This window comes from Anastrepha obliqua, chromosome 1, assembly GCF_027943255.1.
Source record: "Anastrepha obliqua isolate idAnaObli1 chromosome 1, idAnaObli1_1.0, whole genome shotgun sequence".
Classification (NCBI taxonomy): Eukaryota; Metazoa; Arthropoda; class Insecta; order Diptera; family Tephritidae; genus Anastrepha; species Anastrepha obliqua.
Window position 1 is genome coordinate 174393542 of NC_072892.1, and position 19273 is coordinate 174412814.

Sequence of the window (19273 nt, forward strand, 5' to 3'; positions counted from 1 at the left end):
AACACCTTTTCAAGATATTCCAGCCTAGAAGTGCAAGAAACAAAATTTTTGATATTTGAGGTTATGCAACATTATTATTGTATTGTAATGTAACATATATTTCGGGGCTATTCTGAGCTCAGGTTTATTTAATATTTATTTATTATTCAGTACTTCAAAAAACTTCAGAAAAATGTGTTCTGGTTCTTGATTCAAAATTTATGCCGGCCTGTGCCTAACAAAAGAAACAAAAGACACTAAAAGATACAGAACCTTTTTTTTTAATGGTTCACAACAATAGATGTTGCTAGACACATGCTTACTTGTATTGTGAGAACGTGTTGCTAGCGAAAGAGAAATGCTGCACAAGTAGGTATGTATATGCAAGTAGATCATTCTATTCAAAGTGTACATAAAATCGGCAGTATCGTATTTAGATTACAGTGCTTTTTTCCGTACTTAGCTTTTTTATAGTTCTCACGAAATGCACGATGCAGATGTCATTAAGTTTTGGCGAAGATGTTGCGCTACATTTGTTTCTGCAACTTCTTCCTTCTTCTTCTCAACAAGGCAACAAATTAATTACCGAATGCAACATGGAATTTGAGCAGATAAAATCGAAGCCGTTAAACGTGAAACTGATTTTGCGATCACATTCAGGTAGCCAGGTTGCTGCAGCTCAAATAAATTACGTTATTATGGTATTGGAAAGAGAATTAGATGGTGTTCGACGATACTTCATTTGTAAATTGTGAACAAAAAAAATTAGAGGAAGTTTCCATCTAGAAGCGGGTACGGTAAAGCTGTAGTTTGAACTATCTGCCAAACAGAAGTATTCGGGCTTAACAAGGGGTATACAAAGCACTTCGAAGAAATACTAAAATCACGCAAATTATCAAAATTAACACTAAAAATTTGTTCGCTTGACAGCAATGAGGATCACCACCGTAGATTGTGAAATGAGAAGGCACAAATGTTAAATAACATCTTTCGCGTACTAAATTGGAGATTCGCTACAGAATTAACCTATCACGCAAGCGCTAAAACCAAAGAGATGACTTGGGTTTTTCGTTCTCAAGGCAGTCGGTTTTACGTAATCGGAACGACCCGGATTTATATCCGGCCAAGGATTGTCACTTCAGCTGCATTCCTATGCACGGGAAATGTTTATGCTGCTACAACAATAACAACAACTTGGGTGGTTTTTGTGGCATACAGAGTACTCCCTCTTGTTCGCTTATAGGAGGTGTCCGTGAGAAAAGTGTTAAAAAAGTTAATAATAGAGAGACATTTTTTTTTAATTCTTAAGGATTTGTGGTATGTACTCCCACTTATGGGAGGGTGTCTGCTTAACAGAGGGTCCGTTAGGGGAGCGTACAGTATATATATTTGATTGAGGTTTAAGTCTTGCGGGGATATATTTTTCTTTTCTTTAAACACTTTTTTTACTTTAAGCCACAACTCCAAGACAGATGTAGTCGAAAAAACTGTTGTGCAATAAATTTTATCCTTTCAAAAATAAGAAAATAGTAAAAAATTCAAATGCCGTGGTGTTGTTGTTGTTTTAGGTGAGAGATGTGTGATGCCTTGAATTTTTGTGTTATGCAAAACTCAGTGTGGTGCCAATATCGTCGAAGTAGATCCCTTCTAAAATCCCTTACCAGTAAGCCTCTCAAAACTGAATTGTACTCAAAATACTTAACAGTAACCGTTTGCGCCTTCTCATTTCATTAACATTCTCTGTAACCTCTACATACATACGAGTATATATGCTGTCGGTTGAGTTGCATAACATCCTGCTCTGCAAGTACATACTTATGTTAGTATTGCAACACAGCGACAGTGAAACAATTGGCTACAGTGACACTTGCTAGAAGCTGATTAGCTTCTTAGCCAAATCATAAAACATTTTTTTGCGTTCCCACGACAGTCGGTTCTACGTAACCAGAACAACTCGGATTTATATCCGGTCAAGGACTGTCACTTCAGCAACATTCCTCGTATGTGCATGGTGAATGTTTATGCTGCTACAACAACAACATTTTTTTAAGCTCAAAGATGAAGTTCAGTAATATACAGGCCAACTCTATTTATGACGGACTACAAACAAAACGGCCTTCAGACAAAATATGACATTCACCAAGGTGATAATTAACATTTTCTGAAACTCTCGCCGTGTGAACAGCGTAGTCGTACATCAACCCATACTGTGGTACACAATTTTAGTAAATTGTTACAACAATCAACCACTCGCATGCCCCTGGATCATTTAACTTCAGGGTACTACAGCAAGATGAGCTCCTATTTATCCAGAATAGCACAGCTTCAAATTCCTAATCATCAAACATCCATTTTATTTTGCTTCGACAGGGCTTGATGTCTATATATTTATAATAGTTAGATCATCTATTTAAGTAGGATTTAAGGGAGAATGCTGCAATAATGAAAAAAATAGCTTTAAAATCGGCGATGCTAAGCTCCACGGATTGAATTATTCCCGATAAGGAGGGGACTAATGAATGAATCGTTCAAAATCTATTCGGTATGGTAAATACGTCTTACGCACCTTCCCATTACCAAGGCAGTAAATGAGACCTGTTTCCTGTCTTTGTCAGTGTTCAGCTCTGACATATACAGGGTGAACGATATGAAGTGCTACCTATTTAAAACACCATAACTTTTTTTAGTGAAATTAGTTTTTATTGATTTCAAAAACAAAATTGTTCAAAAATGATTACAATTTTAATATATATTCACTTTAGCTCGATAAGACCACCTTTTGCCTTGACTATATGTGATCTTGAGGTATTTTGGCTCATTCTCGTATAAACTGAGCCGCAAATGCTTTTGATGGCTTATAAACAATATATTGAACTGTACATATACATACGTCATATATATTTAATTCTCCCGATTACCATTTAATGCAGGAAATGAAGGATTTATATCTCCAAATGTTTCATGTCTCAAATAATAGTCGGCAAGTCCGAATGATTAACAGACCACAGTTATTCGTGCAAACAAGAAACAAAAGAGGGGAAGAGTGCTCAAGCAGCCTTTCTTGCACACCAATCAACAATACTGGCGTATTGCCTACTTTTCGGCGTAGACTTTGAAATGCCAGCTGCCTCTTTAAAACAGTTGGAAGTCCTCATTAGCTGCGATTTTAGTGAAAGAAATTACCGAATTTCATTTAGACGATTTTGTGTTTGTTTCATTTGAGTAGTTTGAAAGTAGTTATAAAAAAAGCGGTCTTGAAAATATACTTTGACTTGTTTTCTTGAAATTATATAAAGTTTATTTTTATTTTTACACATTTTTCGTAGTATTTTTTTTATAATGTATATATGTATTTATGTATGCATACAAGTACATAGGCTTGTATAAGTTATAAACTTAAGAATAATAATTAATTAAATTAGTAAGACTAATAATAAATAGAGTTTGTCTGACAAAAAGTATGGTATATTTATACAAAGTTAAAAAAAAATTAAATAGAATACTAATATTTTTAAATAAGCAAATTTTTTTTTCAATTTTTGTATATTTGTACAAAGTTATATTAACAAAAAAAATAAATAGAATAAATATAATTTTTTTTAATGAAGAAATTTTGCGTAAGGAAAATATTTATATTTTTTTGAAGATTGTTTGAGTCAACAGCAAAATTTGTGGAAATTTTTTTTTTGTTTCAATAAGTTTTCGATTTCAACATTTAAATGTTTATCGCCGCCACACTGTTGGTTCAGAAAACAAAAAACTGGCTTAGTTCGGCGTCAAACGCTTTTAAAATTTGGGTTATATTTCGAGCAATGACAATTCACAACTCCTAATCCCCAAAAAAAGTGTTGTTGTTGTAGTAGTTCGGTACGGAAAAGTCACCGATCGTCTTCGTCTATCTCATCTAATGGTAGGCACAGGAAATGTGCTGTTTCGACGGGTTAGGTCCATAGGAGGAGGTGTGTTGGGTGAGTGGGTTTAAGAGGGCATATGAAGAGGTGGTTAGTATCGTGCGGGATACCTTCACATGCTTTGCTTTTGTTGTTGTTCTTTCTGTAGTGGTAAACAGTGCATACATATCTCATTACAAGTCGTATACATTTTTTTTATTAAATTTAATAAACATCGAGTTACTTTCTTTTTTCAAAAAAAGTATGACCTGCATCAAATAAGCTGTGAGTCACTGTATATTGAGTATGTCGTGGTTGATTCTGGATAAGTGGGAGAGTAACTTGCTGCAATATTTAGATCGTAATTGAAAAAAAATATACAAAATTACGCGGGTCTGAAAATTACGCGAGGTAGCTGAAGCTCTTCGACTGCGTTGGGTGGTGGTTAAATTTGAATGTCAGCATTCGGTGGTTGCGAGTTTAGGAAAGTGGTACGAGACTCCCGTTCCCACGACAGTCGATTCCATGTAACCGGAACGACCCGAACTTATATCCGGCCAAGGACTGTCGCTACAGCAGCATTCTCCGCATATGAATGGGGAATGTTTATGCTGCTACAACAACAACAACAGATTGCCGATGCATGTCGCTTAATGTTTGTCTGTGAAGTGTCTCCAAAAAAATTGCGTTTAAGGTGGCCATACAGTGGCTTAAAAAATCAAAAATTGGTTCAATTTTGAAGGCAAACGCCAAAATATTACTTTTTACAGTTTAGTAATTACCGATGCCTAAACAGTTTTCAAAAACTGTGTAATAATTCACAGTCCGCTTCAGCCAATGGCGCGTCAATAGCTTTCAAAAGAAGGTTATGTCAAAAGTAGGTTAGCAATACCAATCCAAAAAATTGCCCAATTTTTCGCCAACTGAGTTACGCAAGTAAAACTTTTTAAGCTGTAAATGGATGAAAGTAGTCCTCATTATAAGTTTAGTAGAAGTACCCTGAAATATGGGTACAATGGAACACTTGAGAAATGTTTCAGGTTCTTTCGGCGAATATTCTCCGATCGAGCTATTTGAAAGACAGAGTGAGCAATCGTCAACAAAGTGTAGGAAAATCACATTGATAGAATTCAGCCGAGCCATTCGTAAATATTTTTTTTTTTATAAAATTTCGATTCAATTTTGATATTTTTTTTAATAATTTAATAAATGATTTAATTTATTAATTTTTACATTTAAATTTTTAGTAATATTTGAAATTGTGATCTGTATGAAATTTCAGTTTTTCACAAGTTTTGAGACATGACAATGCACAAAATTATCGGACAAAAAAATGAGCGCACCTGTGTAGTGATGTAACTGTAGATGAGGTGAGTTTCCCATTAGTCAGCTTTTTTAAAAAGTTGTTTGTAAATAAAAAAATTTTTTTTTAACAGAACTCTACAATTAGGCCAACTCACCAGCTGATTCCTTCAAATTGACGCAATTCGGATTGCGCAACCCTTTGCATTCTCTCAATCAAGTCGTATCAATTTGCTAACTTTAGCAGAAGTTTTCACGAAATCCTGTTTACTGACGATAGGCCATACATACACATGTATACACAAACACACATATACGTTTATGTAGTAAATATCAAAGTATATTTATTTACTTATTTACTTTGACACTATCCGCTAATTCGAATTTTGCGTTAACCCACATCAGCGAATGCAGCCCATGAAACGGAATAGTGAGCTGATACTGTGAAAATAGTAGTTTCAAGACGATTTAATGCATTTTTCCACAATTGGTTGAGACAATTTGAATTCTGAATATGGGAATCATCGATTAAAATTGAAAAAATTAAAATTTTTGCATTCCCAAAAACACCTAAAACTTTAGGATTAGCTTTTTCGTTATCTGCGCTACTGTGTACCCTTCAATTTTCGCCTCTCATCTCTGTTGTGGTTTGAGTCTTCGTTTTGTTGCTGTTACTTTGATTAAACACCTTCTGCCTGCTAAGCATCAAACTTCTCCATTTATTTCTCCTTTTCTCCCATTTGTTGTTGTTTTTTACCAATATTCCTTAGTTCAGCTTTCATGCATCTTAGGGCACACAAAAGATCTTTAGGTCGAAGTGCAAACCTCTCATTCTATTCTACATGCATCTTAAGTGCTATTTAAATCAATTAATTATTAATAATACTTTTTATTTTTAACTGTTTACCCTTTTTAACTACACACCCGAAACGCGCTAATAAGCTTGCGATTTCTGGCGCCTGCTTCTTAAAATTCGCATTCATATTTATTATACTTTACATTCATTTTCTGTAAGCGTCAATTCATTTATGTCTAATTTCACTTTTCGCATTTCGCCTTGCATTTCTAATTTTTAATTTTCACAAGTTGGTCACACACTTAGCCATACAATTACTTTATTTGCCTTTTCCATACACAATTTTCGGTTGCTAAATTGCGTTTTAAATTTGTGATTTTTGACTATTTACAAATTCGTACGAATTTAAATTCAAATTAAATTCACACATTTTGCTGCATTCAAGCGTTACTCTTTTAACTATTAATGATGCTCGTATGAATGTACATATGCATGTGTGTGTGTGTGTGTATGTACGTATTTACAGTCGTGAGCTCTTTAGTTTGTGCAATTACCGTACAATGAATGAGAGAGAGAGCACTCACTCATCAATAGTTGTTTACATGGATAAATTGCGTGTTGTGGTGGTGGTGGTGGTGGTGGTCTGTGCTTCTTAATTAACATAATTTTTTGTTTTTCCTATTTCTTACTCGTGCAATTACTAGGTAATAATATTTAATTGTTGGTTTTAAATTGTATTTTTATTATTTTACGGTGATTGTTTATTTGTCTTGTGCAAAACTACAAAAATGCAATCGCTCATTATTTTTTCATATTTCAACGCTTTGTAATTCACTACAGTTTGCTCACTATTTATGCTTATTTTGCCTATCACTTATCTCGTATTTGTTTAGTAAAATTTTATTTGTGAAATTCATGTTGCATATATATGCATGTGTGTGTGTGTGTTTGTGTAAAGGGTATGCGTATATTTTAGTTTACAGTGATCAAATTTACAATTGTACACATAATTCCGTCTTCGCTCTCATTATAAATATTTTACTTAATTTAAATATATATTTTTGTTGTAATTTTTGCTTTATTTCTGTTTTCTTCTGTTTTTACACATCTTTAATATTTTTACTTATCAATATGTTTTTTTTTCATGTATTTGCTAGTTAAATTTTTTGTGCATTAGGAAATCTATTTAATTTATTTTGTTAGTTCGTGAATAAATATGCATTTGTGCTGAAAGGAAAAGTATGAGGACGGACGAATATACACAAATGAGAAACATGACAAGGACACTCATTAGTTTGACATTAAAGTTTTAATGCAAAATTTTTTATAATTTCTCGTATTTGTTTTTTTTTTTACTGGAATAGAGTCTCATTGCTGGTAGGTGGACACAATTTATTGTATGAAATAAAAAGAAAGCATGTGGAAAAAATGAGGTTAGTTTTAACGTTGACGTAGATGATGATAATGCAAAATCTCACATCATCTTATCTTATTTCTTGATTTGTATTGCCAACATTAAGAACAGCGTTGAAGCGAAATAGCGAATAGCGAAATTACATGAAAGATGACTCTACTTAAAGCGCAGCGGATTGGATGGATTGGCCACATCACAAGAATGCTCAACGAAAGAATTCAAAAAAGGGTGTTTACTTTGCGTCCAATTGGAGGAAGTAAGAGAGACCGACCCAGAAAGAGATGGCTTAATGACGTTAAAGCACACTTAAAAGAGATGATCGTTCGTAATTGGAGGAATGAGGCAAGAGAGAGACTGAATTGGGGGAGGATTGTTGATGAAGCTATGCTTCACCACAGTCTGTGAAGCTAAAAGAGAGACAGAGAGAAAGAGAGACTTTACTTATATAAGATTATAAGATCCTCTAACTCCCAGTTGGAGCATTGGACGTTAGTTATAAATTTCCAGTTATCGGTTTGTTACTTTTATTGCTGTATTGCATGAAACATTTGACCATATTTATATATTTCGCATCATTCTGAAAACTCAACAGTCGCGGTTTATAGAAGTGATCGGCATCTCGTCCATTTTGAACATGATTCGTTAATTGAGACTAATTTTCTACAAATTGTTCAGATTCGCATCACTTATCACGTTTTTGATTAATCTTTTGTTAAAAATATGGGCAGACATTTGAGCATCAATACACTCATTGCATCGGCACGTTTTGTTCTAAAACTGTAAACTCGCTTTCAAGACAATCCAATTTGCAAGTGTTGTTGTTTTTGTTGTAGCAGCATAAACATTCCATATACATATACGGGGAATGCTGCTGAAGTGACACTTCCTGGCCGGATATAAATCCGGGTCGTTCCGCTTACGAAGAACCGAATGTTGTGCAGTCGAAAGCTTCTCCTCATTGATTGAATTGACCAATTCCAAAATTGCCAGTGGTTCTCAACCATAAACTTTGGTGTTATCTCAAGCTCAAGCTTCTGATTGAGTTGGTGAACACAAACTGTTTGCCTTCATTATAAATAAATCTGCCTTGTTTTTTGTTACTGTTGTTGTGGCAGCCTTGTGTTTAATTGTGTTAACTTCAAATCCGAATAACTTGATGGAAGGCATTATATAAGTACACTAAGGTTGGACCATTGGGATATTGCATAATGCGCACTGCAGTTTTTATCTGCATTGTCTACCAGTCGCGTCTGTTAGTTGTTACCTCTTAAGAGAATTTTAACATTCTCTGCTTTTACTTAGAACATTTTTACATAGACGAAATGCTAGTTAACAGCAAACTATTCTTCACTGGGGCCTCAATCTCACTATGCTGAAGTCAAAAAACTCTTCAAAAAAATTTCTGCTGCGTACTGCATTAAATTAGCAAATACGTTTAGTAATTTGTGATTTCTGATGGGAAATGTTTTTCACAATCTGAGAGGTAATTATTTCTGCGCCCACAAGGAATAACAGTTGTAGTCAATTTAGAACAAAGTTGAGTTATTACTATGACTAAATCTAACTTACTTCATTGCATTTCTTGTATTCAAATGCACCACCGCTCAAAATTATATAACTGTAGCTGCAAAGAAATTTATATTTTATGCCTATAAAACTAAACAGTTAAAGTTGATATTTTCACGATTTTGGAACAACAATCTGTCTCAATTTGCTTCAAATTTTTTTAAAACATTATCTTAAATATGACTAGAATTCCATTACAAGCCATCGTATTTATAGTAGGCGTGAAATGTCTGCCATTTCGAGTTTAGTCATCAATTTATTTGATAAATGGATATTTTTTTCAAAGTTGAAATGGCAATCAAGCTCGAGCTTAGTCTTTATGCAGTTATTTTTCATGTTTCGGATAAATCTTACGGACACTTAACCCTTTTTCATAATTCGACGAAATAATCCGCGCACAAAAACACTCTCTCTTATCACCAAGAGCGGAATAGGCCGCGCGAACAAAAACTCTCAAACGGAAATATCCACAATAAATTATTTTTGTGTTAAAGTTTGAGGAAAACAAATAATTTTGGTAATCCTGTAACGCACTTTTTCATTAGAACAAGCAGTAAAGCGCATTTCGAGCGGTGACGCAAAAGGATAAAGCAGCCTAACTGAAGCTAAGATTTCAAGACGAAATCTTTCCACATGGAATAACATCCAAAGTTGTTTTAGAAATTCAAAAAAAAAAAAAGAGGAAAGTTTAACTGCTTGTATTGTTCACTTCTCATTGTAGTTAACTATTTTTTCATTATAAATTGTACTGCAAATTAAAATATTATAAGATTTCCTGAATTTATGCTATCATTAGTCTTTTTTTCGTTTAAAAATTAAAAATGCTCTGTTGAACACTTGCCAAAATTGATTTTAGTTGTTATTTCTTGTGTGCACAGATTTAACCGATAACCAAATATTAGCGGCGCTCACAACAACATGTGTTCTAACTGGTTGGCAGCATAATTACATTTCCCTCTGGTTATGTTCTTGACACAGAGATAGTTTATCAATGTTGCTGAACATTTCTGCTTCAACATGCTGCTAAAACCACATTGGCTCGCATCAATGACTTGTAATATTTTATAGCTGCATCAGCGAGTGTTAATGAAATGCGATTACTAGTAAACCTCTCAGAACTCAATTGTACTGAAAGTACTTAAAAATACTTATTTCATTCACATTCTCTAGCTGCATTGCTTTCACTGACAGTTGTTTAAACACATTGTGCACGGCAATGCTTTCAACATGTTTACTATGTTGTCAACAATATTACAGCGGTAAATTGAGAGCGAAACATAGTTGCGAGCGAGCAATACTGTAACATTTTATAGCTGCATTAGAGAATGTCAATGAAATGCGATTACTAGTAAACCTTTCAAAACTCATTTGTACTGAAAGTGCTTAAAATTCGCATTTCATTAACATTTTCTAGCTGAATTGCTTTCACTGACAGTTGTTTAAACAAATTGTGCACGGCAATGTTTCCAACATGTATACTATGTTGCCAACAATATTACAGCGGTAAGTCAAGAGCGAAACATGGTTGCAAGCGAACAATACTGTTTCACACAAAACAACGACATGTTGCCAATCACATTGCTCTCTGTTCGCTCTTAGCTCTCTCACAGTTTCCATACGCTAGCGTGGTTTTGTTGAAGTCGAGTAGTTAAAAGCTGTTCTTTTTTTGTTACCATTTTTAAAATTAATTAGTTTTAATAGCACGTTTTAAACACTGCCACACCAGCAATAAATTGAGACCCTCATTCACTTAACGTATGTATGTATAAAGTAGATGAGAGTGTAGCAGTTCGAATTGACGAAAAAACAGTTATTTTGCCGTTACTTACGAGTACTCGTACTTACATGCATAAATCAATAAAGTGCATGCATTTTTGTGATTGTTTTTCTTTTTTTGTTTTTACTCTGCATTTTTTCTTAGGTATTTAACACTTAAGATGAATTTTATTATTTAGCTTTTGTGAATTATGTAATTTATGACTATACAATGAACGGCGTTAGAACGCTTGTGATGTACGATAATTAAATATGTTTTTTTTTTTGTATTTTTTTGTTTTGCAATTTTTTCGGTATACATTCGCTCATAAGTGTAAGACTGGATGTATATGTAAATACAGGGTAGTTCCATTTGCAAAACAAAATTGTTTGCTAAACTTAATTTAATATATGTATATGTATTTGTATGTATGTACTTGTTTGTTGGTTTTGTAAATTATATTGTTCACTAACTCATATGTGTAACACAGTTAAAAGTATAATTTTCAAAGGGTGCTTCGTTTTTTTTTTATTACACTTAGTGCGACGATAAAAAATTAGTAAAATTTTTATGGATTTATCAAACCAATTTTATGACGGTACAAAAAAATTATGATTTGTAACCATGCACAAAAACACCCTTTACATTAACTTATTGCTATAATATATTAATTAAATATAATAAATAGTTGCATATTTATCGACATAACTTTTAAAGCAATAGTACAAAAATTCTTACAACTTATTAGACTGCTTAAAAGTAAGTTCCATTCTTAATCATACAATGCAATATATAAATATTTATTTACGAATTCTGGCTCTTGTACGTATTGAATATTTGCCTACAAGCAATACTCTACTTTTTATCAGCTTTTTACTGCCATTTTCATTGAAAAAAGTAAATATGTTTGTGTAATTTCTATGGTGTTTGCGAGCATTTGGTTTTTGTTTTTGCTCTTCTTCTTCGCTTTGTTTCGCATATCATAAAAATAATTTGTTAGTTAGTCTATTTAAGTTTATAAATTTTACTTTTAACTTACTTATCTACATTCATAGATACTTAACTATTGCTATTATTTATAATATAATTTTAATTTAATTCCTAATTCTAGCCTACGATATCTAAACTTTGAGCATCTGTAACAGTCGCTGCTTTAGTTGTTGTTGTAGTTGTCATTTGTTTCATATTAGTATTTGCATTCAATGAACCATTCGCATTTCCATGCAAATCGGCAGCATTATTATTCCCATTACCATTACCATTACCATTACCATTACCGTTACCATTACCGTTGTAGTTAGCAGTGGCGTTTGCAGAAGACAAAGAAGTATTGGAGGAGGATTTTGTTAATGGTGTCGAGGAGGTCACATCGACCATGTTGCAGGTGTTATTCGCATATGAGTTGGGAAATTGTGGCGGTGGTGGTGGTAGTAGCGGCGTCAGGCCATCGATCGCATCATCCATGCAAGCGCCAGAATTGGCGGAGTTGCCGCACGCATTCGAATGCAACGGATCGAATTGACGGCGGTGAAGTTGTTGGTTTGCCACAGTGGCGTCATTTTCGAAGGCAGGTGGTGGTGGCGGCGGTGTTAGGTAACCATTAATGCCGTTTGGTGTTGTTGTTGTTGATAACATCGTTTCATTGTCATGCGTGGCGTACATGTGGAGATCAGCGACGGCGTCAGTTAGGGACGTTAGTTGCGATATTGGTGATTGTTGTTGTTGTCGTTGTTGATGGTGGTGTTGGTGCGCATGAGTTGGTTGGTATTGGTGGTGGTGGTGTTGTTGTTGTTGTTCCATATTATTTACAATAGAAAACCGTTCACCATTAGTGGAAATAGCAGCAAAGGAGGAGTTGGGATTTGTTGTTGTTGTTATTGGTGGTGTAGGAGCTGTATGATTATTAATTGGATTGGATTTGATGTTGTTGGATGATGTGGCATAAGGTGGTATTGCACAAGCATAGTGATTTGAGGTATTATTGGCGTTTGTGTTGGTGGTAGTGGTGTTGGTAGCATTAGTAGTAGTATTAGTATTAGCGCAATTTACATTATAATTAGCATTACCAATTAGAGTAGCATTCAAATTGTTAGTGTTGTTGGTGGTGGTGGCTGTCGTCATGTTGGTCAAATCGGTTGTTGTTGTTTTTGTTGTGATTTCATTTGGCGATGCGAGTATGGCTGATAGTGGTGGTGACGGTGGTGGTGGTGGTGGTTGTGGTGGAGGTGAGTAATGAGTTGGTTGTGGTGGTGTTGGTGACTGGATTAAACTGAGCGACTCTTGTTGTTGTTGGTCTAGCGACAATTGTTGTGCTTGTAATGATGTGAGTGCGTGTTGTTGTTGTTGTGATAGCTGTTGATTTTGTAAATTGTTTGCACTCGAATTGGGTGTCATCGTTGGTTGTGTCGTTGTTGTTATATTATTTATAGTGTTGTTGGTAGTATTGCAAGCATTTGCATTTGCATTTGCATTCGCATTTGAATTTGCATTTGCCACATTTACATTACTAATACTATTACTATTTACGCTACTACTATTATTATAATTTAGCAAATTATTACAATTCAGCTGGGCATTTATATTACCATTGCTACAAATTTTGCTGTAGAGGTCCGGCGTGGCCGTTGTCACATCCTCGAATTCCGTGCGCAACGCTGTGCGTTCGAGCAGCTGTAGGTTGCGTGGCAAAAACGAGAGTATATTGTAAATTAGGCGTATGTCCTCGCTGGAGGTCCACACGCCCGGCCGTTTGTTGTGATACAGCTTGGCATACTGGTAGATGCTCGCCGTGTTGCAATATTCCATTTCCATCGCCAAGGACGATATGGCACAGAAGGTGCACGCTTGTGCGCCGCCGTATCTGTGTGACAGTGAGACAGATGATTTTTTTTTTTTGAATTTTTCAGTTGGTTGGCACCGGAAAAAAGAAGAAGAAGAAAATTCATAATTAGTCTAGTGCTCATAAATATGTACATACATAAAAAAATATAACTAAAATGCAAAATATAAACATACAAAAAAAAAAAAAAAAAAAAAAAAATACAAAACAATAAAACACTCCAGCAAGTAGATATCTATAAAAACTAGCAACACAGCCGGATAATTTCAAACACTTCATCTAATATCTCCGGGTTATAATATCCAACTCAAATACACAAGAATATTTGATTGCATAAATTTTTAATTTTGGTAAAAAAAATTATTCGTCAAGTAAAGAGCTTGTCTGGATATTATTAATGTGTGGCTCAACGAGAGTAGAAAGGTTGTTATTTGAAACAAACTGTTTTGTGTCCTCATTTCTTAGCGCTCCCGGTGCTACAAGTTAATTTCAAAATAATATATTTCTAAGGAAATTATTTATCCTCCACACTAGATTTTCTCCGTTCTCAAAAAATTGCAAATATCACAAATATTTCCGAGAGAGATGACGCAAATTTGTTTTACACCGGGTGCGGATTTTCTCGAAAGGTATTAATGTACATTACAGTCAGAAAGTTCCCTAAAACTTTATGCTGAGCTGTATTTAAAAACATGATCACCAAGATTCCAGTTGAGGTACACAGCAAAATATTCAGCTGCAGAAGGTATCACCGCGAGGTGCGTTCTTTTCTTATCTGTTTGCGGCCAAAATAGTCTGGTTGTAACACAAGTATTTTCTTCGCTCCATGACCTATTGGCCTCCTGGAGAAGATTATTTTTTATCCTCAATTTACAAGTTGCAATAGGAGTTCCAATAGTGCTTTTGTTTTCAAGCAGAGGAAGATTAGTACCCTTTCTGGCTAGCTCAGCGGCATTGCAATTTCCTTCAATATCTCTGTGCTCCGGAACCCAAATAAGGTTGGCCTTGAAGATGGTGATAATATCACTTAGAGCTGCCAGGCTGAGCAACCTTTGATCTTAGTATAACTGCCTCCACTACAGCCTCTTTTATTTTCTAGCTTGGATACATCCGTGTAAAAATTTATTTCGCCTCTTATCCATAGTTTTTGAATTTGCCACTTTTTTTTTTGACGGAGTGCTGGTTTTGAAGAGCCTGTCGAAGGTGGGTTTAGCGAAAGAGTAGTAGGTTTCTTCATTATAAATAACTACCCATAGTTTGTAGCATAGCAGCATGGTCGAATCGCCGGGTCTTCCATAGCGCTTTACTATTAAGTCTAGGCGCTGAAGCGGCGGCCACATGTTTTCCTACCAACTTTAGAGCAGGCAAGTTGGTACTAGTCAACTCGAGCGTTTTATTAGGGGTGGTCCTTAAAGCGCCGGTGATGCATAGAAATGCAGTTCTTTAGACTTTGCTAAACAATTTCATATAATTTGTTGTTGTTGTTGTTGAGCAGCAAAAACATTCCCTATACTTACATACGGGGAATGCTACTGGAGTGATAGTCCTTGAGCGGATATAAATCCAGGTCATTTCGGTAACGTAGAACCGACTGTCGTGTGAACTTTCATATAATTGGTCTTTTGAATTGCATACTTACAGGGTGGGGTAACAAGAAATTCGGTCTATTTTGTTTTTATATTTTAATAGGACTATGAATAAGTTCGTGCGGTTTTACAACAGACGGCGTAACTTGATTATTATTCCATCGATCCACATTTCCAAACATTCATTGGAGAGCTACTGTCGTAAGGCACAAACGTCAGTATAAGTTTTTTATTTGAAGCGTAAACAACAATATTTTTACCACACTTGAAAATGTCGAATTTCGTGCCAAATAATGTGTTTTTGCGGGGAATTTTTTAATATGAAGAAAAAAGCAGCCGAAAGTCATCGTATCTTGGTGGAAGTTTATGGTGAGCATGCTCTAGCTGAGCGAACGTGCCAGAAGTGGTTTGCACGCTTTAAAAGTGGTGATTTTGGCCGCGCCGCCAAAGTTCATGGATACCGAATTGGAGGAATTGCTCGATCAAGATCCGGCTCAAACGCAAGAAGAGGTTGCAAAAACTTTGGGAGTTGATCAATCAACCATTTCCAAACGTTTAAAAGCCATGGGAATGATCCTAAATTCAAATTTCGAAAAAAAACCGCACGAACTTATTCATAGACCTATTAGTATTTCAGTTTAGTAGAGATTGCAGTAATTTCCGTTATTTTTGTAAAGTTCGATATTTGTATATTCTATTTTTTAATAAGGAAAATTTTTGCTGCGAGCAACATAAAGCTGTTGCCATTATTTAATTTAATAAAATTACAACATTTTTAAGGACGATATATGTAAGGTGTCGAATATAAGTGCAGGTATGAAGTAAAATTTAAGCCCAAGCTTTTTAAGCTGATCTCAAGCTTTGAATGAAAAGAATTAAAAGTGCTGGATTATAATTTTGTTTAGCAAATATAACCAATGCCCCCTTTCCGATACATGTCACGGTTTTTCTGTTTCTGCAAAAGATGACATCCCTTGCTAAGTTTCTGCATAGACAAATAAGTCCATGTAAGTACGCATGCGGTCGGTCGGTAGATAATTTACTTTGAACACATTATAGAGTTACTTGCTGCGTAAATTCTTACAGTATTTACAGTATGCACATATGTATATATGTACGCCTGTGTTCAAAATAATAGCGGCGCGGCGAAATGCCAAGTTTGAACTATTTTTTATTTTATTTTTTTATTTTTTTTTATGAAAGAATGAATTCTTCAATTAAAACCATATAACTAAAAGCTCTAAATTGTGTATGAAATTCACAAAAATTTACTAAATTTAAATTTTTAATCTCTAGAACATATCTGGGTATGCATTTTATAAGTTTAAAGTCGCTTAAAGAATGTGTTGATTTTTGATAATTTTTTTAGCATAAGATGTTGAGAATCTTTTTCCAAAAAACGAATGCTCGAATTTTTTTTTTTAATGAAGAAAATGTCCGATTTCGACTACCATAAAAAAGCAAAAAAATTGCGAAAAATCGAGGGGAATTTTGAGCCACTTGAAATTTGTACTTTGTTATACTAATATTGAATGGGGTATAACATTGCATACACAGGCTTTTTCTAAAAGAGTTATAAGTTATTATAATAAAAAGTTTAAAATTTTCTTGTATTTTTTTGGAATTTATAAACTTTTAGTGAATTTTATACAAAATTAATAGATTTTAGTTATGTCTTCATTGTAGAATTCACTCTACTTTCATAAAAAATAAAAAAAAAGATAAAAAAGTGTTTAAACTTAGTAATTCGCCATATTTTTTGAAATTGTGAATTTTCCAATTTTGTAAAGCGTTTGGATCTTTCAATTATATGGTTTTCATTGCGGTATTCTCTATATCTTTATAAAAAAAATGTAAAAAATAAAATCCAAAAAAATAGTTAAAATTTGGTAACTCGTCGCGCTACTATTATTTTGAACACATGTGTATGTGCGCAAAAACATAAACTCACCTATCCACAACGACAATCGGTCCATTGCGATAATCGGCGCATCGCTCGTGCACGTCGACAATAAAATCGTAAATACTCTTCGGATTGGACATCTCCGGCCAACTGGGACAATGCAGCATTTTCACATTGAGCTCATAATCATCCTGTATCGATTGAATGACAAAATCACGACTAACATAATCGCTTTTGTTCGTTTTGCGTAGGAATTTGACGCGATAGTAATCGCTTTCGATGGGTGTCGTGTCATCGGGCCAAAATTGTGCGAAATTCTGTAAAACGAGAGCGGCCATTAAAATACAAATTCATTTATAAGGGGAAATATTTATTATTTTTTTCGTCTGTAGACCTTTAACTTCTTTGTCACTGCTACACTTAACCCGACCTCCAAAATTTTATTATTTTTTTAAATTCAAGTGTTGACGGGTTAAAATGTTCTACAAAAATATTTTACGGGAAGTTTTACTAAATATATCACAAATAGGTATTTCGGCAGGCTAATCACCTACCCTGTCAGATATCAAATAGATTAACGAAACCAACGCAAGACAAGTTTTGTCGAGGCCCTATGCTCCCGAGAGGAGTGAACAAGGGGGGAAACAGCTATTTCGATTTGTTTTCAATTTCAAATTTTTCGAAAGAGACTCAAGCAAATAATTTAAAATTTAATTAGAGATAAAATATTAACTGAGAATACAAGAAGTCTTGTGGGCTTTACTATACGATTCTTAAGGGGTTACATGGCTTTCGTCGGGTAAAAAAGGCCTATTTTCAATATTTTTTTTTCTATGTAAAAAATTATTTATTTAATTCAAACTTTTTTCTGTCTTATAGATACATATTTAAAGAATAATTTCTTAAATTTTCAAAAAAAAAAAAAAATTAAAACTCCTCCATTGTGACGTCATTTCCGGTGACCCCTCGAAAAAAAGGTGCGTCCACGTTGTCAGCATAACTCCAGCTGTCAGGCTCATCAGAAATGAAAAAACGAAAATAAGTGTTTTAGTTAAGACCATAAAGACCGTGCTTGAACGAAGGAAAGAAAAAAGAGTAAAAATTGGAATGTTGGCAGACATATTTCCAAAAAAATGAAAATTTCGGTCAAATTTGCTTGATATTTTTTTTTTTTTTAAATAGTTGTAATTGAAAAAAAAAAACAAAATCCTTCATTCGAGCACGAGTAAATTGTATTTCGAACACCTGTGTAAAATTTCATCAAGATCGGTTGAGCAGTTTTCGAGAACATTTGACAACCGACTTTGAAAACACGGTTCCGAGAAAAACGCGTTTAAAGTTTTGAGTAACAATAAAAGTGGCTGCGCACACATTCCAAAGGCTGTTTTGAACCAACGAAACCCATGTAACCCCTTAAACTTTCATACCAAATTGAAATTATTTCGTTTCCAGGCATGAAAATGCTGCGCAGTTTTGCAGCTGAAATAATGAAACGGATACCAAAACCAAGTAAGAAAGCGATAAATTCAGTCCGGCCCGAACACTATATAACGGCGTACAATTTAGTAAACTTCAATTGGAGACGGGCAACGGAAATTTACTGTTAAAATAAAAAAAAGTGGACGTGGTTTTTCCGATCTCACTAAAATTTATGTCGGATCTTCGGATCTAAATGAGGTGGGGCGCAATAGGTGTACCAAGTTTTGGGCGAGTTTTATTAGGTCGTTAACGAGATATACTCATTTACACACAAGTGGGCGTGGTAATGACCATTTTTGTAAGTTTTATTTGCATTGTAGTGTTTTTTTGGTTTTATCATTTATTCTAAATTTGAATAATTTACTTAATTTATAAAGGAGATTTGACTTTTTTATCGGTTTTGAAAATTATAGTTACAAGGGAAGGGGTGATTAACATTTCTCTGATCAATTCCAGGACATAGGAGCATAGAGAGAAATAAAATTGCTGATGAGCTAGCCAGGAAGGGGACTGAATTGGCCTCCTATCCGGTCATCGGCATCCCCCTGACAGTTGTTAAAGGGGAACTGCACAAATTATTTCTCAGCGAAGCGCAGAAAAGATGGATCTCCATTTCATCTTGTGCTATTTCGAAACCCCTTTGGCCGCAGTACAATAGAAGGAGTACTCAGAAAGTCCTGGAGACTCCACGCCATTCAATTTCCAAATTCGTAGCTGTGCTTACTGGCCACTGGACGATCGGCACACACGTGGAAAAGCTAGG

General features: G+C 34.6%; 1 protein-coding gene across 4 annotated transcripts in view; it reads right to left on the reverse strand.

Annotated features, from left to right (window-relative positions):
- Window positions 1–9651: 9651 nt before the first annotated feature.
- The window catches only part of LOC129241503 (tyrosine-protein phosphatase 99A), a 181119-nt gene continuing 171497 nt past the window's right edge, over window positions 9652–19273 (reverse strand). For 2 of the 4 annotated variants that reach the window (XM_054877877.1, XM_054877867.1), the window contains exons 10-11: window positions 17080–17348; window positions 9660–13563 (exon numbers count right to left, since the gene is read on the reverse strand). In XM_054877877.1, the coding sequence (XP_054733852.1) occupies window positions 11811–13563; window positions 17080–17348 (2022 nt within the window). In that variant the 3' untranslated portion in view covers window positions 9660–11810. Of the gene's footprint in view, window positions 13564–17079; window positions 17349–19273 lie in introns of all 4 variants that reach the window. The other 2 variants (XM_054877895.1, XM_054877886.1) reach the window with 2 other exon arrangements.